The sequence below is a fragment of the Denticeps clupeoides genome, chromosome 3, assembly GCF_900700375.1.
Source record: "Denticeps clupeoides chromosome 3, fDenClu1.1, whole genome shotgun sequence".
NCBI classification, from domain to species: Eukaryota; Metazoa; Chordata; class Actinopteri; order Clupeiformes; family Denticipitidae; genus Denticeps; species Denticeps clupeoides.
In genome coordinates this window covers 36442838-36463929 of record NC_041709.1, presented here as the reverse complement: position 1 = coordinate 36463929, position 21092 = coordinate 36442838, and the positions used below count along the sequence as shown (strand labels likewise).

General features: G+C 45.7%; 1 protein-coding gene and 1 pseudogene across 1 annotated transcript; both read left to right on the top strand.

Moving 5' to 3' along the window:
• The first annotated feature begins 5759 nt into the window (after nt 1-5759).
• LOC114785875 (suppressor of cytokine signaling 1-like) lies at nt 5760-7204 on the top strand (annotated as a pseudogene).
• A 4161-nt stretch (nt 7205-11365) lies between these two features.
• Nucleotides 11366-21088, top strand: LOC114785493 (zinc finger protein 436-like; the record flags this gene model as incomplete). The annotated part of the gene is made up of 4 exons (XM_028971769.1): nt 11366-11395; nt 11479-11910; nt 20596-20629; nt 20763-21088. Coding segments are annotated over exons 1-4 (822 nt in total), but the record flags the coding sequence as incomplete, so codon positions are not given.
• Nucleotides 21089-21092: the final 4 nt, after the last annotated feature.

The following is a 21092-nucleotide window of genomic DNA, read 5'->3' as shown; positions in this document are numbered from 1 at the left end:
TCAACTCTAAAGAAACACCAGAGGACGCACGCCGGAGACAAGCGCTACCAGTGTCAACCCTGCGGAGCGAAGTTTTCAAGCCACTCCGCGCTCCGTAGCCACGAGAAAACAAATCATGTCGTGGAATTTCACTAAATGTACATATTCAAACCAACTTCAGGCAAGAAATGTGCAGCATCCATCCATTTGCATTTAATGTTGAAAGGTAATAAAATACAAGCGTAATACGAATCGTTGTGGGCGTTTTTGGCATGAGGGATGCAGCGGTGGCCTTGTGGGTAAGGACACGGACACGTAATCGAAAGGTTGCTGGTTCGAATTCTGAGCCGCAAGGTGACAGAGGTCCGTCCCCACACACTGCTCACCAAGGGTGACTTATAAATACAGAGGACCCGTTTCACTGTGTCACCGTGTGCTGTGCTGCAGTGTCTCACAGTAACTATAGGGTGGTAGTAGCCAAGTGGGTAAGACACTCGCCTATGAACCAGAAGACCCAGGTTCAAACCCCACTTACTACCATTGTGTCCCTGAGCAGGACACTTAACCCTGAGTGTCTCAGGGGGGAATGTCCCTATAACTACTGACTGTAAGTCGCCCTGGTAAATGCTGTAATTGTAAATGTAACAATCACTTCACTTTCACCAATCAAAAATCAAGACAGTCTTCTGTTGGAGATGGTGAAGAGGAAATATTCACAACCACATGGCTCCTGCCCTGCTGTGTCCTCCACTGTGTCCTCCCAGACGTCGTCCTGCATGGCGGCCTGGTCCCTCCAGCCTGCACAAAAAAAGAGGACCGAACCTTCCGGGTATGTGCGGGCCCTGTCTCCGCACGTCCCCTCTGACACTTCTTGCATCCCTCTATGCCCCGAGCAGGGAGGTGGTCCCGGACCATCCGACAACTGCTTATTGCTCCCCAGCATGGTGCCTTCTGGGCACGTGCAGCCAGCCCTGCACGTCCCTGCTGGCAGTGTGACCAGCTCTTCCCTGCACCACGCAGAGGGGCAGTCCCGGACCCTCCGGTGAGCATTTACTGCACCCTGGGTGGTGCCTCCTGGGCACATGCAGCCCTTCTTGCTGCGCATCCCTTCAGCCAGTGTGGGGGCTTCGCCAGACCATCTGACCAGCCCATTTTTGCGTCCGTTGGGACGAGCAGGCCTTCTTCTGCCAGTCCCAGCTGGATCCTCTGGCCCTCTGGAGGCGGACCCAGGCCCATGCCTGGCCCGGCCTGTTTACCGGCTACCGGAGGACCCATCCACCCGCTCCTCAGGAGGAGCCCCCAACCCGTTGCACTGGCAGGTGGCGAGAGAGTCAGGCCTCCCGTGTTCATAAGGAGGTCCAGAGGGAGCCAAAAGACCCTCTCTTTTGTCTGTTTTTTGTTTTGTTTGTTTGTCTGGGGTTTTGCTCTGCTGCTTGATCACCATTTGGTGGACACAAAGAGGGGAAGTGTGGGCGACATACAGACACCACACACACAGACAAAAGAGAGGTCTTTTGGCTCCCTCTCTGGGTTGTTTGGGACCTCCTTGGGAGGTGCAGCCATGAACACGGGAGGCCTGACTCTCGCCACCTGCCAGTGCAACGTCCCACACTGTGGGGTCTTCCTGCACTGGATCCTGGCTGGTTCTGGGTGTGGTGGGATGGGTCCAGGCACCCTGGATTCTTCCCACAGGGGGCGTGGAGGGTGGTGGACGTTCTCTGCAGCAGGCACTGCGGATTCCCCGCGAGGCAGTCCCGGCAGCACAGTTGCTGATTTCCCGTCGCCCTCTTCCACCAGCTTACCCCCACGTCGCAGTCTTCCTCCTCGCTGTCCGTCTCATTTCCAGCGTTTACCAGACGTCTTATCCGAGAGCGCCTTACAGTCAGTAGTTACAGGGACAGTCCCCCCCTGGAGACACTCAGGGTTAAGTGTCTTGCTCAGGGACACGATGGTAGTAAGTGGGGTTTGATCCTGGGTCTTCTGGTGAATGAAGCTCAGAGGAGGGACATATTGGGAACAATTTTTAAACAACACAAACCAAAAACAGGGGAAACAAAAGGGGAGAACACAAACTAACTCGCAGGCGTGTGGCGATCGCCAGAACTGAAGACAACTGTTCTCACAAGTCGTACCGTCCACATAAAATGTTGCAGCCTCGATGGGCTGCTCAACAAGTCCATGTCACCTCATTCACCACATCTGTTCCGTGGCTGGAGGTGCCAGGTGGGTTTCCAGGAGCACCCAGTCGTGGCGTTATTATTTTATTGGATGTTATTAGTGTACAGCACTTTGGTCTGCTGCATTGTTTCAAGGTGCTTTCTAAATACTTGAATGAACTTCCAGTCATCTGACAGGCACCTTCCTCGTGAACCAGAACTGATCCCGCGTTGTACGTATGTATCTGGATAAGGCCGTCTGCCAAATGGCACAAATGTAAATGCAAACGATGACGAGTCGTTTAAACCACAGGCGGCTTTTGCAAACATTTTATAGGTTTTATGTCAGACTGTGATGATATGTGTGGTTGCAGCAGATTGTCTGAGCCATGGAATGGAAATTTAGCGTCTGTAATAATTTTTCTCAAATTATGAAAATTTCAGGCTGCTGGTACGATTCTTGCACTGTTGAGCTGGGAAACAAAAAAATTAAATTCAGCAGAACACAGTTTCTACCACAACAAACATTTGCATTATATTCTGATTAATTATATGAAGCTTGTTTTTTTGCAATTCCTTCCAAGAGACCACGACAATGCGCAAATGCTGCACAATGTTGTCACCATTAAATCAAACTCTCGAACTTCAGTGGCTGTGAACTTTGAAGACATCTGATTGGCTACCTTTTGTTAATCAAGCGCTGTCAGGGAAGACTCAAAAATCCACAAATAAATGTAGACATATTCACAATATTTATTCATGAATATTGAAACTCTCCCCTCTCTCTCTCTCTATATTTTGACCCAGTGGGCAGTCTTTGTCTCTGTGATACACAGCAGCACAGCACACGGTGCACACAGTGAAATTGTCCTCTGTATTTAACCATCGCCCTGAGTGAGCAGTGGGCACCATGACAGGCGCCGGGGAGCAGTGTGTGGGGACGGTGCTTTGCTCAGTGGCACCTCAGTGGCACCTCAGTGGATCAGGATTCGAACCGGCAACCTTAACCGCTAGGCCATGTGTGAATGATGACAGCACAGATACACATACGCACCACAGCCAACATAAAAGTGCAGCAGCAGGACAGAGACGCAGGAGCAGCCAACTTCTGCAAATCTGTTCATTTACAAGCAAGGGTTTCACTCCATACCAAGTTCTGGTCACAATGCTACTGGTGACTGTAGAAATATTCACTTACTAACCCAAACACTTGACTTGCATTCACACTGTCACATCTACCACTTCTGCCATGAAAGAAGCAGGCATGCTTTTCATCTTCAGGCCATTGCATCATATTTTGTCATCCAAAAAAAAAAAGAATTGGTCGACACCTGTGTCTAACCCTGGTTTAAAACTCGTATTGGCCGTAATTCTGTCTTCTGCAGAATTAATAAAAAGAGTTTTTCTAATGTAGAGTCCGCAGCCTTCACTTCTGAACGTGGCTCATCGTTCATAGTTTCGCTTTAGTTCTTACGGTTCTGTTTTTGTTCCTTTCCTCATTAGGTATAGAACCTCGTCCACCCAGCCGCTGCACTGAGGCCTGTCTCTTGGAGCTCATTTAAATAAACGCCTACAATCAGATTCAGACCTTTTCCTGATTATTTCTACATAACACACAGACACGAGCTGGTAAATCTGACGCGAGGAGATTCCGTTTCATATAAAACGTCCACCACAGCAGCAGCATCACATCTCCAGGTATATGGTGTATGACAGGATATGAAATGAATATGAATAATCAGGCATTAAAGAGCCTAACGTCTCCCAACATGAACTATCAGGCATTAAAGAGCCTAACGTCTCCAACATGAACTATACTACAGTAGTAGCCCCGCCTCCACAGGAGGAGGAACAAATATGATGTTCATCTTGTGTTTGGCCTGAGCTCCAGCTGAGAAGTGGCTACTGGTTAGAAATATATTTACTGTAGTCCCCGCGGGGCGGGAGATGACCCGGCTGGGAGTTGTGTTCACCTGCATGTTCAGGTTTGCACTTTGTAGACGGTGCCTTGCCTCCTCTGGTGCCTGATAGGATGCAGTCACTTTCTACTGTCTCTCTGCCTGTCTGTCTGTCTGTCTTTCTGTCTGTCTTTCTACTTCTCTCTGTCTGCCTGTCTTTCTGTCTGTCTTTCTACTGTCTCTCTGTCTGCCTGTCTTTCTGTCTGTCTGTCTGTCTTGTCTGTCTGTCTGTCTGTCTGCTGTCTTTCTGTCTGTCTTTCTACTGTCTCTCTGTCTGCCTGTCTTTCTGTCTGTCTGTCTGTCTTTCTGTCTGTCTCTCTGTCTGCCTGTCTGTCTGTCTGTCTTTCTGTCTGTCTTTCTACTGTCTCTCTGTCTGCCTGTCTTTCTGTCTGTCTGTCTGTCTTTCTGTCTGTCTGTCTTTCTACTGTCTCTCTGTCTGCCTGTCTGTCTGTCTGTCTTTCTGTCTGTCTGTCTGTCTTTCTACTGTCTCTCTGTCTGTCTGTCTTTCTGTCTGTCTGCCTGTCTGTCTTTCTACTGTCTCTCTGTCTGCCTGTCTGTCTGTCTTTCTACTGTCTCTCTGTCTGCCTGTCTGTCTGTCTGTTTCTACTGTCTCTCTGTCTGCCTGTCTTTCTGTCTGTCTTTCTACTGTCTCTCTGTCTGCCTGTCTTTCTGTCTGTCTGTCTTTCTACTGTCTCTCTGTCTGCCTGTCTGTCTGTCTGTCTTTCTGTCTGTCTGTCTGTCTTTCTACTGTCTCTCTGTCTGTCTGTCTTTCTGTCTGTCTGCCTGTCTGTCTTTCTACTGTCTCTTGTCTGCCTGTCTGTCTGTCTTCTACTGTCTCTCTGTCTGCCTGTCTGTCTGTCTGTCTTTCTACTGTCTCTCTGTCTGCCTGTCTGTCTTTCTGTCTGTCTGTCTGTCTTTCTACTGTCTCTCTGTCTGCCTGTCTGTCTGTCTGTCTGTCTTTCTACTGTCTCTCTGTCTGCCTGTCTGTCTGTCTGTCTGTCTGTCTTTCTACTGTCTCTCTGTCTGCCTGTCTGTCTGTCTGTCTGTCTTTCTACTGTCTCTCTGTCTGCCTGTCTGTCTGTCTGTCTGTCTGTCTTTCTACTGTCTCTCTGTCTGCCTGTCTGTCTGTCTGTCTGTCTTTCTACTGTCTCTCTGTCTGCCTGTCTGTCTGTCTGTCTGTCTTTCTACTGTCTCTCTGTCTGTATGTCTCCCTCCCTGTCTGTCTGTCTGTCTGTCTGCAGCTCGTTGTCTAGAGATGTCTGTGCTGCTGCTACAACCAGTCACACATGGTTTATTAAACTCTTTCCTGGGACCAGGCGCACGTTAACCGAGAGAAAATGAGACTTTTGTACGATTTGTATTCTGCATCTGGCCGTCCTCAAGGGTCCAAACCAGGAGTTCCTGCTGCAGACACGTTCATGTCCAAATCTTCCTTCATAACGAGCTGCGCACACAACCCACACACAATACACACTATATACACACAACACACACACCAATACAACAATATACACACAATACACACACACAATACACCGGCACGGTGCTCAGAGATCACATGATTTCAGAGAAGCACTGGGAAGAGAGCGAAAGTGAAACTGCTCCGTGTGTGTGCGTCTATGTGTGTGTGTGTGTGTGTGTGTGTGATATCTCTCCACCACCATCCTCAGTGTTGGTGTTTTGGCAGCCGGAACCGGTTAACGTGTGTAAATGTAGCCTCTCTCTCCATTTCACACACACACACACACACACACACACACACACACAGATGTCATTCTCAACTTCTCTGTCCACGGCGGAGAAAGAGAAACTGACTGGAGCAGGAAGATCAGTGAACTTCATCAGCTGCTGCAGAACCGAGAACCGAGCCTCCGCGTTCTGGTAAGAACGTGTCTGCATCTTTATCAGAAAGTAACGGCTGTTGGTTCTACGTGATTTCTTCGTTTTTTATCATTTCACAAATTAAATTAGTTCAGCTGGCAAAAGTAACAAAGGATTTTATCAAGTTCGTCAAACGCGATTTGCCATTAAATCCAAATGGTTGAACACCATCCTACACGAGCAAATCCTCATCTTTCAACTGTGATGCGTTCTGTTGAATGTTGGTTTAAGGAGGGAACCGGGTCGTGGAACCGGGAGCCTTCTGCTACCCAGTGGGGTGTGGAGATGTATAGATGCGTGCAGGGTGGTCCTGAAGCCTGGAAGAAACAGGAGAACCGGGAAATACCGTTAAAGCAAAGAGCTTACATTTAATCGCATTTAATTGAAAAAAATGATTGAATTAGTATATAAATGAACAAAAAAAAAGGCGAAGTTAGTGTTCCGATCTTAGATTACTGATTAGATGCTAATAAACTAACAGTGATTAGTCCCTTAATAAAGTTTTTACTCGATGAATTCTGCACTATTCACCATGAAAGTGGAGCATCAGCACGTCTGATCTTCTGCGTTGAAGGTCGTGCATCAATCTCTTCATGTTCTTCATCTCTTCATGTGTTGCAGGCTTTACTGTGGTCCTCTATGTCTAGTGTGGACCATGGTGGAGCTGCGTCCTGGGGCCCTTTTACTGTAGGATGGGTCATGCAGCCACATCACAGAGTCTGTCCACAGTGGACGGGTCCAGCCCGCTGGCGTCCCGCTTCGCGCCGTTCCGCAACCGACCCGAGTACGACCTCATCACCCGGACCGCCGCTTACCTGGAGCACAGCGGCTTCTACTTCGGCCCGATGGACGGACGAGGCCCACGCCCTCCTGTCCGAGCAGCCGCAGGGCACGTTCCTGGTGCGGGACAGCACGCGGCCCGACGTCTTCTTCACGCTGAGCTACCACTCCACGCAGGGTCCCACCAGCGTCCGCATCGAGCTGCGGGACCTGCGCTTCGGCCTGGCCGGCAGCCACAAGACCTTCAGCTGCCTCTTCGCCCTGCTGGAATACTACAGAGACTCGCCCAAGAGGAGCCTGCGAAGGCCCTACCGCGGAGCTGCGCCACAGGGCCTACAGCAGCTGGGCCGCCTGGCGGTGGTGCGCGCGTTCGGCAGGGACGCCGTGGACCGCCTGCCCGTCAGCGTGGTTGTCAGGGACTACATACACAAGTTCCCCTTCCGAATATGACGGGAGACTCGTCTCCTGACGTCATGTGACAAAATATATAGCTTCCATAGGAATTCCGTTTATTTATTTATTATTAGTTTGTGATATTTTATTTTTCTAATACTGGAATGTGAGTGAAATAAATGAAGCACATCGTCAAAAAGCTGCGTGGCTTGCGAATGTTGTAGGCTGTGGTCAGCTTTCTAATAAAATTTTTGGCGGTTTGGCTTTTGTTTCTTGTTCTCGAGCTCACGTTCAGCTGCGTATGCACACATGACGCAATGCGAAAGTAAAACCGAATTAACAGCAATTTCTCGTAAATCGAAACACATTCCTGTGATCTTTCGTGTTATTGACCACATACATGAGCAAACACATGCAAGGAATTTAATTCCGGCAAAATACAATATAGTAGAAAACTACAAAAATAACTACATGGAAATAATACAAGTGCATCTAAAGCTCAGCTGACAGAAGCTGTTCCGTGTTGGCTGGACGGACGAGCGTCCAGATGAACAGATGCACATCTGGAAATCGGGCACGACCAGATGAAAATATTTAAACCAACACGTTTCCACGTGACACGCAGTGTTTTGGGGTCATTTGCTTTAATGCTGCTGCACACCGAGTTAAACATCATATCTGCATAATTTCCCACACTGCAGACACATTTGTCCACATCTGGCTTGAAGCTCGGCTCAGGCAGACAGCATGTGAACCAAACATGGCTTTTATATGTGTGTGTGTATTAAATTAATTAGATCAATATTTTGTATATATATATGTATACACACACACATGTGTGTGTGGTATGTGTGGTGTGAATAAAATATTGATATAATTAATGTAATACATACACACACACACTGTCACGTCGTGTGTGTGTGTGTGTGTGTGTGTGTGTGTGTATATATAATTTTAGTAATAAGTAAGACTTTATTTGAAATGGAATAGGACCAGCTCTGGCTAAATGATGTGGCATTAACATGGTTACCTGGAAGGAAACACGTGTAGTCATCACTGGAGAAAAAGTTCAAGGATGTTGCGGCGGCTACTATGATTGCACCCAAATCAACCATTTATCAGATCATCAGATCAAACTTCAAGGCTCCTTTTTCTCTCTCTCTTCTCTCTCTCTCTTCTCTCCTCTTCTCCTCTCTCTTCCTCCTCTCTCTTCTCTCTCTTCTCTCTCCTCCTTCCTCTCCTCTCTTCTCTCCTCCTCCTCTCTTCTCTCTCTTCCCCCTTTGAACCAGTAGTAGTGCTACAGGTCAAGTTAAATTTGAATCAGAATCAGAATCAGCTTTATTACCAGGTATGTTTACATATATGAGGAATATGTTTATTGACAGATTTCTCCAATGAGAAGACACAGGAAGTAAAAGCAGTTATGTACAGATATACAAAGTATACAAGATAGCAAATATATATATATAATATATAATTTTTGTATGTGTGTATATATATATATATATATATATTGTACAGTGTATATAAAAACGGTATGACCATTATGACCACTTGTGACCACATTGTTCCCGTGGAACCTGAGTGACTCCATTGTGGCCGCAGTGCTGGCCACTGTGTCGTGTCACGTTCATGACGTGGAAGAACCTGTCCCTGAGCTGTGTCTGGTCGCTTTGGTGCTGAGTGCTCTGTAGATGGCAACAGATTGAAGAGAGAGTGTGCTGGGTGTGAGGGATCCACTCTGGATACGTACAGGCTTTGGAGACTGGGAGGGAGGTGCAATGATTCTCTCAGCAGTCCTGACTACCCTCTGCAGTCTTCTAAGGTCAGATTTGGTGGCTGAGGTGGACCAGACAGTTATAGAAGTGGAGGACGGATTCGATGATTGTGGTGTAGAACCTCTGTTGGGCCAATGGAATCAAGGTGAGTGTCCCACTTCTGGTCCTGGGAGATGATGGTCACCAGGAACCTGAATGACTCCATTGTATCCACAGTGCTGGCCATGATGGTGAGTGGGGGGAGAGCAGGGGTTCCTCCTGAAGTCCACAATCATCTCCACTTCTGAGCGTGTTGAGCTCCAGGTTGTTAAGACTGCACCAGACAGCCTGCTCTTTAACCTCCTGTCTGTAAGCAGACTCATCACCGTCCTGGATGAGCGTAGTGTTATCTGCAAACTTTTAACAGGACCTATTCAGTAGCTGCTTCACGGTTCTTGCTTGATGTCAGAACGGCCTCCCAGAGCTGCTGTGTGGATGGGAACTGCCTTCCTCCCTCATAGATCTTTTGCTTCAGGATGTTCCAAAGGTTCTCGGGAGGATCTCGGGGGTCACACCATGAGTTCTCTCCTTTATGCCCATAGAGGTGTTCCTTGCAGCATGAGATGGTTCTTCTTTTTGGACCATGGAAGATGGTGATCAGTCAGAAACTCCACATACTTTTTAGAGGTCAGTGTCACACCTTCTGGGACCCTTAAGGAGCTTCTCCGCGTGATTCATGGTGGCCGTCCACCAAACGTCCACCACTCCATCTATCTGCACGTCCACGGTTGATCAGTGTTGTTCATCAGTCTTCGTGTACTTCACGGATGATTGGTTAATACTGACTGAATAGAAGGTTTATGCTCTGGAGGATCTACACCTTGATCTTCACGGGACTCCAGATGGACCTGCAGGTTTTGTAAAGGCATTTTAACAGCTGCTCTCTTCATCCTTCCTCATCGAGTCTTTATCTGTGCAAATCTGTGTTTGTTCTGAATGATCACACTCACTTCTGGACTCAATCCATTTACATTTACATTTACTGACTTACAGTCAGTAGTTACAGGGACAGTCCCCCCTGGACACACTCAGGGTTCAGTGTCCTGCTCAGGGACACCATGGGAGGAAGTGGGGTTCGAACCTGGGACTCTTGGTTCGAGGTTCAAATGTGTGTGTTGTAGTCACTTACTACATCTCTTCTGTAAAACTTAAGAAAGGTTGTATTACCTCTTCTTTTTAAATATACTTGTATACTGTTCTGTTTTCATATGTGAGAAGGAGTCTGTGGTCTCTGGTGTGAGGCGTATTTCTATTTCCTCCAGAATAAGTCTATTTATAAGGTAACGGGGAATGACGTAATGACGTAATGACGTATAACGCGTCCTTCATTAGAAATGATGACCAGAATGGATTTGGCGTGAAATTGACGGTGAATCGTCACAACGCCGCACGTTTATTTCTTCACAGTAAAGCCAATAGTTTTTTTCTGGATAAAAACGATTTAATAGACTTCTGTGATGACGTCATGTCCGGCTACGCTTCCGGCGCCGACGCGATTCCTATTTTTCGACGGATTGATAAAAACGTGGCTGTAATTTATCATTTATAATTAATCATTTGTCCGGACCCGAGTGGAACGTGTTGGAGGATTTTGTTCGGTCCGCGTCCCTCTGGTGAGTCCGAAATACCACAAAAATGCGTTCAGTTAAACATTAAAGTACATTTAAATATCACTAATAACACGAATCAGTGTTATTCAGTATATATACATGGTTTATGTGCGATATAATATTTAATAAATAGAACTATAGTCCAGGCAGTTATTATTAATGATTAATTTGTTAATCTGGTCAATGTTTTTAAATGGAGAAATGTATATAATAAAAGATTTGTTCATGAAATACATCATTACATAATGACGTGAGGACATAAGCAAATTCTGTTATACATATTTTATGTTTAATTGTAATAAATAAAATGTTTGCAATATTGAGGTCTATATCAGTCGCAAAAGCATTTCACTGCATATCATACCGTGTATGACTGTACCTGACAAATAAAATTGGAATTAATGCCACAATGATGTCATCAATCAATCAGTAAAGATTTATAGCTCCTCCCACCCTGTCCCAGTGTCCCAAGCTCTGCGGTCTACTGACGTGAAGAGTGTAGACATGTCCCGCTGAAGAGGGCAGGTACCATGAGCCTGCTGGACTCAGGTGACACCGCCCCACACCGTGGATACAGGCGCTTAAACGGAACCCCGGCGTGACTTTGCTCCGTTGTTGTTTGTCTTACAGAAGATGGAGGCGCATCTGCTGGAAGGAGATCTAACAGGGAACGTGAAGAGAAGCCCTACCGGTGTGTGGAGTGTGGCATGACGTTCTTACAAGCTTCACACCTCAAAACACACCAGAGGATCCACACTGGGAAAAGCCCTACTTGTGTGAGCAGTGTGGGGATGAACTTCTCCAGTGCGTCAAACCTGAAGGTCCACCAGATGATCCACATCGGCGAGAAGGACTACCATTGTCTGGAGTGCGGGAAGAGCTTTCTACGGCCGTCGCACCTCAGAGGTCACCAGAGGATCCATTCTGGGGAGAAGCCCACCAGTGTGAAGAGTGCGGGATGAGGTTCTTACGAGCATCGGACCTTAAATCCCACCAGAGGGTCCACACCGGGGAGAAACCGTACAGGTGTGTGCAGTGCGGGGTGAGCTTCTCGCACGCGTCCACCCTCAGGACCCACATGAGGGTCCACACGGGCGAGAAGCCGTACCAGTGCGCGGCGTGCGGGGTGCGCTTCTCCCAGTCGTCCTACCTCAAAACCCACCGCAGGATCCATACCGGAGAGCGGCCGTACCGCTGCGGCCAGTGCGGGACGAGCTTCGCCCACGCGTCCCTCTTCACGGCACACCGCAGGAGACACAGCGGCGAGAAGCCCTACATCTGCAGCACGTGCTCCAAATGCTTCACCACGCCGAGCGAACACAGCAGGCATCAGAAGGTCCATCATGAAGAGAAGCCTTGAAAAGCCTCCCATCGTGTCCCAGGGGGACCGTCCCCCTGTGGTAGTAGCCCGAGTTCGAACCCGAGTTCGAACCCCACTTCCTCCCATCGTGTCCCCGAACCCGGAGTCTCCAGGAGGACGGTCCCCCTGTGGTAGTAGCCCAGTGGGAAACCCGAGTTGGAACCCCACTTCCTCCCATCGTGTCCCCGAACCCGGAGTCTCCAGGAGGACGGTCCCCCTGTGGTAGTAGCCCGAGTTCGAACCCGAGTTCGAACCCCACTTCCTCCCATCGTGTCCCTGAAACAGAGTCTCCAGGGGGACGGTCCCCCTGTGGTAGTAGCCCAGTGGGAAACTCGGGTTGGAACCCCACTTCCTCCCATCGTGTCCCCGAACCCGGAGTCTCCAGGAGGACGGTCCCCCTGGTGGTAGTAGCCAGTGGGAAACCGAGTTGGAACCCCACTTCCTCCCATCGTGTCCCCGAACCCGGAGTCTCCAGGAGGACGGTCCCCCTGTGGTAGTAGCCCGAGTTCAAACCCGAGTTCGAACCCCACTTCCTCCCATCGTGTCCCTGAAACAGAGTCTCCAGGGGGACGGTCCCCTGTGGTAGTAGCCCAGTGGGAAACTCGGGTTGGAACCCCACTTCCTCCCATCGTGTCCCTGAACCCGGAGTCTCCAGGAGGACGGTCCCCTGTGGTAGTAGCCCAGTGGGAAACTCGGGTTGGAACCCCACTTCCTCCCATCGTGTCCCTGAACCCGGAGTCTCCAGGAGGACGGTCCCCCTGTGGTAGTAGCCCAGGGAAACTCGGGTTGGAACCCCACTTCCTCCCATCGTGTCCCCGAACCCGGAGTCTCCAGGGGACGGTCCCCCTGTGGTAGTAGCCCAGTGGGAAACTCAGGTTGGAACCCCACTTCCTCCCATCGTGTCCCCGAACCCGGAGTCTCCAGGGGACGGTCCCCCTGTGGTAGTAGCCCAGTGGGAAACTCGGGTTGGAACCCCACTTCCTCCCATCGTGTCCCCGAACCCGGAGTCTCCAGGAGGACGGTCCCCCTGTGGTAGGAGCCCAGTGGGAAACTCGGGTTGGAACCCCACTTCCTCCCATCGTGTCCCCGAACCCGGAGTCTCCAGGGGACGGTCCCTGTCACTACTGACTGTATGACACTGTGGATGTAAAACGGTGGGCCGGCCGTGTTGATCCATGGACATTTTAATGAGGTTTTTATTACAGTACGATTATGTGGAATATTGAATGGTGTATTATGTGTATTTAGGTTTTTTTTCTTTTAAAACACCTGACCTGCCGCATCATTCAAAATGAACAGAAATAAATCTATTTTTTAAAACCACAAACCGAGTCCAGGTTGTAAAGAATGTGGGGACCTGGGCAAGATGGCGGACTGAGCACACGTTCGTTTTAGTCCTCTAGTTTTGTTATTTGAAGTTTTTCACACTTGCAAAGTTAGTTTTGTTCTATATTAGTTATGTATAAGACACAAAAAAGCAAGAGAAGGTCCAGTCTCCCAAAGAAGCTATGAAGAATGAGAAAAGTGAAGTTTTAAAGGACCACGACTACGCATGGGACATGGAGACTGAAAGTCTTGTCTCAAAATAACAAGGCAAGACACAACGATGGAAGATCTACTGGAAGCCGTTCAAGCGCTACAGCAGAGATTTGACACCCAAGATGAGAAGATGGCGGACGTGAACACAAAGTTGACACGGTGACGATCAGCAGGCTTACCAGAGCTGTGGAATGTAGTGTGGCTGAAGTGGAAGATTGTAAGGAGAAGGTGGAGTCAGAGGTGTCCATTCTACACAAAGAAGCTTCTAAACTCCAAGATGGTGCAAGGGAACTGGATCGATATAAACGTCGATGGAACCTGAGGATCAGCGGGACGAAGGAGACGAAGCCTCAGGTTCCATCGACGTTTATATCGATCCAGTTCCCTTGCACCATCTTGGAGTCCCGTCGATGGACCCTTGGAGAAAACGTCTGGAGAAGGTGGCTCCAGAACGGGCTGAGAGAACGGATGTCTATGTTGATACGGCTCATCGGCTGGGCAGGAAGGAGGAAAAACCGAACCCGCCAGTACAGAGATGGCATGTGGAAGGTGACCAAAACGTCCCCGGCCTGCGGGTCAACTGGTGTCCGCTTCATGGAGGACCTCCTGAAGGAGGACCATCTGGAGAGAGAGAAACGGTGGCCCCAGATACTTCAAGCGAGGAAGGCAGGAGGCCGGGCGTACTACCGCGGCCCGATACAGAAATAGAAAGTATTCTGTTAAAGATATCGCTAAATGAGGACATGAAGGGCGTCATTTGTTATTAATTTTGGTGTTTGTTCTGTTTTGAACAGCATAGCTAATGCTTAGAACTAATTTGTCATTTATTTCTTTGAATGATAGAGGACTTAAGGACAAAGTGAAAAGAAAAGCTGCAAGAACCTCCCTCGTGTGACACGGCCGCCACCTTCTGGTCACCTCCTCTTCTGCCCCTTTGACGGATCACTGTGTAATTTCGCTTTAATTAAACCCAGTTAAAGGGAACAAATTTAAAAAAGATTGTTGGAAGTTTCATGCAGATTATTAACTTTGCACAAAATCACTTTGCACATAATCTTTGCGCTTTTTACTTTACTGTTTTTTTTTTATGGCTCCTTTTCTCTTTTCTTTAAACATTGTCTGTCACTCATTTGCACGCCTTCACCCTACCTGTTACACATATTTTATGTTAAAGACGTAAAAGTGTAATATTTGGTTATGTTTGCAATATTTGCATATTGGTTCATTGTTTACTTGCACATGTGCTATACTGTGGTCTGTAGTAGCCGCAAAAAGCATTTCACTGCATATCATACCGTGTACGACTATGTATGTGACAAATAAAATTTAAATTTGAATTTGAATTAATGGATGAGGGTTATGTCACAAAATTAAAAATGACCAAACTTGGAAGCTTTTGCAAAAGATGGGAATACTTCAAATTTAAGTGACATTTAGCAAACAGAAATGCAGCCAACGAAGAGAATTTGAGGCTCGTTTGGTGCAGAATAGAAATAATTTCTGTAGAAAGTGTGAAATGTCTGAAGCTGATAGATGTGAATTTATAACACTTCAGAATCGATTAGATGTTATTCATCAAAAGAGGGCACATGGAGCATACATCAGATCTCGAGCTAAATGGATAGAAGAAGGTGGAAAAAATACATCGTATTTCAGTCATTTAGAAAAAAGAAGGCAAGAGAGAAAAAACAAATTCATTAATTATAGATGATGAGCAAGTTACTGATCAGAAAGTTATTTCAGAAGAAATTTACAGATTTTACTCAACCTTGTATTCATCTGCATACAACCCTGTAATGTCAAATTTATTTGTAGAAGAAATAAAAAAATATATTCCAAAAATAGATGCAGCTTTTAAAGAAAATTGTGAAGCTGAAACAATTAATGATATGTCATTGGTCAACTCTTTAACATCTACAATGAAACAAGGACTTATTACACTCATTATTATATACTGATTATAAAATATTCACACATGTGATCGGTGACAGGTTGAAGGATGATTTATCCCAGATTATAAGTGATACACAGTCCGGTTTTCTTAAATAGAGATCTATTCATAACAATCTGAGGTTAGTTCTAGATTGCTGGACTATGAACATCTGGTAGAAGATGATGGAGTCATTTTCTTGGATTTCTATAAAGCCTTCGACAGCGTTGAGCACCCTTCATTATAAAAACATTGGAATACTTTGGCTTTGGGAAAAAAATTATAAAAGTGATTCAGATGCTTTACACAGATATTAACAGCTCAGTATCTTTATGCTCTGGAACATCTAAACGTTTTGAAATAACCAGAGGAATCCGCCAAGGATGTCCTGTTTCACCTCTTCTGTTCATTATTGTGACAGAACTGTTGGCAATTTTCATAAAAAACAATTCAAATATTGAACCATTAAATGTAATGGGAAACTCCCTGATAATACTCAACTAGCAGATGACACGGCCCTGTCTTAAAAAATCTATCGCAAATTTCAGAGGTATTGAAGGAGATACAAAAGTATTCTGAAAACTCTGGCTTACATTTGAATAAGAAAGTATGTGAAATTCTAACTATTCATGATGATCATCCCTTTGACACTGTGTGTGGTATTTCAATAAAAAAAAGGTTAATTATTTATGAATTAATATCTTGAAAAATAAAAAGCTAAAAGAAACATCCAATATTGAAAATAAAATCCAATGTCATTCTTAATAGAGACTTGTCTATCTTTGGACACATTCTACTCACTAAAATGGAAAGTCTATCTCGACTAATTTACCCAGCTTGTTCGTTATATATATCTGCTAAAATGATAAAAAAAATAAACCAAGATCATTTTACTTTTATTTGGAGGAACAGATGTCATTACATTAGGAGAGCCGATGTAGTTAAATCTTTAGAAGAAGGAGGTTTAAACATGATTGACTTTGATTCAATAAATGGCTGCATCAAACTCAAATGTTTAGAAAGTTTTATTAAAAAAATTACGAAAGTTTATGGTTCAGTTTACCTTATAAGATTTTCAAAGATCTTGGTGGAATCAAGTTCTTGATGACATGTGACTTTGAAATACCTAAATTACCAGTAAAACTATCAGACGTTCATAAACAAGTCTTGCATCTTGATAAAACGCAAGTCACTCTTTTAAAAAAAAATGGTATTTGGTCCATTTTCCATCTTATGGAAGCCGATGGTAGTTTTTTATCTTATAGAAAATATATAGAAAAATACACGTTAACATGTACAATAACTAAATTTAATATAGTACTAAAGGCAATTCCTTCTACTATGTCTCTACTAATTAAAGGCATGACAACATATTCAGTAATTATTCCAAAGAACCATCTATGACTATAAATGGATGTGAATTTATAGACAGAAAATGTAATAACAAATTAATAAGAAACAATCTAACTTCAGTATTGTTTCCAGTCACCTTCAGAAGAAAACATTTGTTTAAAGATTATGATGTTATCTCTTTAAAGAAAATTAGAACTAAGTACCTCTCTTTTCCAATACTACAGAAAGCTAAAGAAATCCATTTTAAAATGATGTATGACATGTATCCCTGTAATGATCTTCTGCAAAAGAAATTTGGGACAAATGATAATTTCTGTGTTTTCTGTAACTCTAATATTGAGACGTTAGAACATCTCTTTTTATTTGCAATTCCACACGTTTTTTGGAATGATTTTCAAAACTGGATAATGTGTAAAAAATCAATTCCACCTTTGAGCTTTGGGATAATAAGGTTGGTCTGATAGGAGATGAAGAATCAGAATACTGCAATAATAACGTATTTATATTTTTTTTATTCATAAGTCTCGATTTCTAAAAATCACGCCCATTTTAAATGAAATAAATTTATTCAAGGAAGTGCTAAGTCAATGTAAAAATACTAAAGGCCAATCATTAAACCAGTATATAGACAACTTAATTTAAGAATTGGAAGTCCTCTTTAAGTGACAACGATTAGTGCTTTTGTTTTTTCATATTAAGCTACGTTTTAATAGTTTGTTGCTGTTTTTTATGGTGCTATAGGTTGTACTATTTTGTACTATTTGTGCCCAGTTTATAATGTTCAGATGACATTCCTTAAAATGTGAAATGTGCCTTGTAATTTGTGATACTAAATAAAGGTTCAGAAAAAAAAAAACTTTCAATTCACTATCATTATTATTATTACTATTATGTAGAAATGTTGAGGTACCGAGTACCTATCATTTTAATCCCCAGTTCTACTGCGTGTAAATACAGGGTTTTTCTTTTAAAACGTAATAATGTGAATTCAGCGCCGTGGAAACTGCGTCACGTCCGGTCTTTGGTCCGCTTACGTCACTTCCTGCCAAGTGGGCGGATCCACGTGCTTCCGCTTGCTGTGGAGCTCCACAGTGGCTGCAGCTGACCCTTCTCGATCCTGGTGAGTTTGTCCCCGCGTCCCCCCGACTTGCAGCTGCTTCCACCAAACTACAATTTCAATTGTAGAGAGACGTCGGTTAATTAATGAGACTGCGGTAATATCGCGATATTATCCGAGATGTACCTGACACCGACCACGTGGTGTTAAAAGCGGGACTCTTACGGTGGCGGACACCCCGGTACCCGGAAACAGATACACGTAAATATGGACATTATGGGCAGCTCGCTACATGAATGTGCTGCAGCTTCATCAGTAAAGACGAGGTCGTGTGTAAAACGTGTTTCTGCGCGTTTTATAGTCTTGTATGAGGGGCCGTTTAGGAAATATTTCAGACTTTTGTTACACAAACACATGTGAAACACATTCACATATGAAGCTGACAAGCATGCATTTATACTACTGCAAACTCCCACAGATACAGGTGAAAGCACGCACACCCTGAGTGACCAGTGTGTGGGGACGGTGCTTTGCTCAGTGGTACCTTGGCGGATCGGGAATCGAACCGGCAACCTTCTGATTAGATTCTGGTAGATGTACAGAGTAGAAGAACGACAGTGTATAAGTAAAATTTGTACAAGTTGTAGAATATGTTTATATATACTGAATATCATATATATGAATGAATGTACTTAGGTCTATAAGTGTGTATAAATGAACAGTGTCTATTATATTGTAGTCTAAATCTCATAAACCTATAATACAGATATTACACAATGTATCCCAAGAGTACATAAAGTGCAGTGTGAAACTGGGAAGAAACTGGCCAGCGGGTATTTGAGTGACAGCTCCGTCCCCAGAAATAGTGATGGGAAGTTCGCCTCTTTTCAGAGTGCCTCATATTTTAGCCGTACTTAGGGCTGCACGATTTGGGGGAAAAAGACATATTGCGATTATTGCGTTCTAGTCCCCCATGCAGGTTATCTCTATAAGAGAAAAGTACAAATTTTCTGTACAATGAACAGGACATAATTGGACAACATCGTGTAGGACGCTTGTAAGTGGATATATTGGAATGTGCAAAATGAATTGAGATGTTCAGAATGGTATCTAGTTTATCGTTTTTTGCTAAACTTCATTATGTTCCGAGCTGGACGGATGAGGTGTTTCTGGTAGAGCTGGGAAATGGTGGAAGTGGAACCCCGATGATGCGCTCTGCTGTCTTCACCATCCGCTGTAGTGCAGTTCCCGTACCAGACGGTGATGTAGCAGCAGAGAACATCTCAATGGTCCCTCGGTAGAACAATGGGAGGAAGGAGGTTGGCCTTCTTCAGCTTCCTGAGGAAGTGCAGAAGTTGCTGGTCTTTCTTGGTGGTGGAGGTGGTGTTGAGGCTCCAGGAGAGGTCGCCTGTCATGTGCACACCCAGGAACTTCACACTGCTGACTATCTCAACAGCAGATCCATCGATGTGCAGTGGGGTGGGGACAGCAGCTTCTTCCTGAAGTTGACAACCATCTCTTTGGTTTTGGTGACTGTGAGTCTGGTGACATTGTTGTTGTTGATGAGTTCCACTACTGTTGTGACATCTGTGAACTTGATGATGTGGTTGAAAATGTACTGTGCAGCACAGTCGTGTGTCAGCAGAGTGAACAGCAGTGGGCTGAGGAGCATCCCTGTGGAGAACCTGTGCTCAGTCTGAGGACCTTGGAGGTGCTATTTCCTATAGACACAGACTGAGGCTTGTCTGTTAGGAAGTCCAAGATCCAGATGCAGAGTGGAGAACTTCATTAGCAGCTTCTGAGGGATGACAGTATTGAATGCTGAGCTGAAGGTTGCACAGCTTAGTGGAGAACCAGGGTTTGTGGTTTGGACGGGTGATCGTCTTGGAGACGGTGACATCCTCAACACATTGATGTTGCTGGTGACTGAGGTTGTGTACTCCTCCAAGTCCACAGAGCGGTCGTAGGTGGCTACATCTCCAAACATCTCCCAGTCTGCAGTCAAAACAGTCCTGGAGGGTGGAGATGTTCCCCTGGAGCCACGTTCTCACCTCTCGCACTGAAAACGGGGCGGAGCGACTGGAAAACCAGCAGTGAAACTGTAAAAACGAGCCAGATGTTGTGAAAATTTTACATTTACAACCTTTGCATTTCAACGTCGGACTTTTCTTTGTATTTAGGAAAGTTAAACACTTTGGAACAAATCTGATTCCATAACTTTGTAAATATTCTTTACTTGTGTAAAGTACAAAAAGTTCTAGATCACTACTGGTGGGTTTGAGAGGTGAAGAACTAAAAGTCCTACACTTTCCCGCCCCTGCCAGGGTCCCAAGACGGATGGCAGCTTTATTCTTTTATCTGCCGGATTGATGGATGCCGAGCAGAATACCACGCAAGACTCTTCTAAAAGAATGACATTAAGACAAGGTAACATCTTCACTAGCATACTTTCATGTTCAAATTTCACACTGGTTCGTTAAAATAGGCTTTTCCTTGCAGAAGATGGACTCCGATCTTCTAAAAGAAGACATACAATGAAGTCCAAGCAGAAGCTGCACCAGTGCAACAGCTGTGACAAGACCTTCGCTGTACCGTACCTGCTTAAAAATCACATGCGAGTCCATACCGGAGAGAAGCCCTTCCAGTGTGGACAGTGTGGGACGAGCTTTTTGCAGAAATCACATCTCGTGGGACACCAGAGGACCCACACTGGCGAGAAGCCCTTCACGTGTGTTGAGTGCGGACGAGTTTCTCGCGAGCGTCACACCTGAAAACCCACCAGGTGGCGCATGCAGGAGAGAAGCCCCACCTGTGTGGCAAGTGCGGAGTGAGCTTCTCACTACCGGGAAACCTCAGAAGACACCAGCGGACCCACACCGGAGAGGCCCTACCACTGTGCACAGTGCGGGCATGATGTTCTCACAACCGTCCACACTTAAATCCCACCAGATGACCCACACGGAGAGAAGCCCCACCAGTGTGTGGAGTGCGGCCTGAGCTTTCTACAAACATCGACTCTTAAAAAGCACCAGAAGATCCACACTGGAGAGAAGCCCTTCCAGTGTGAACAGTGCAGGATGAACTTCTCACAAGCAGCACACCTGAAAAGACACCAGAGGACCCACACCGGAGAGAAGCCCCACCAGTGTGTGGACTGCGGCATGCGCTTCTCAGAAGCGTCGAACCTCGCGGCTCACCAGAAGCTCCATACTGGAGAGAAGCCGTATGCGTGTGCAGAATGTGGGAAGAGTTTTGCACAAGCGAAACAACTGAGGTTAC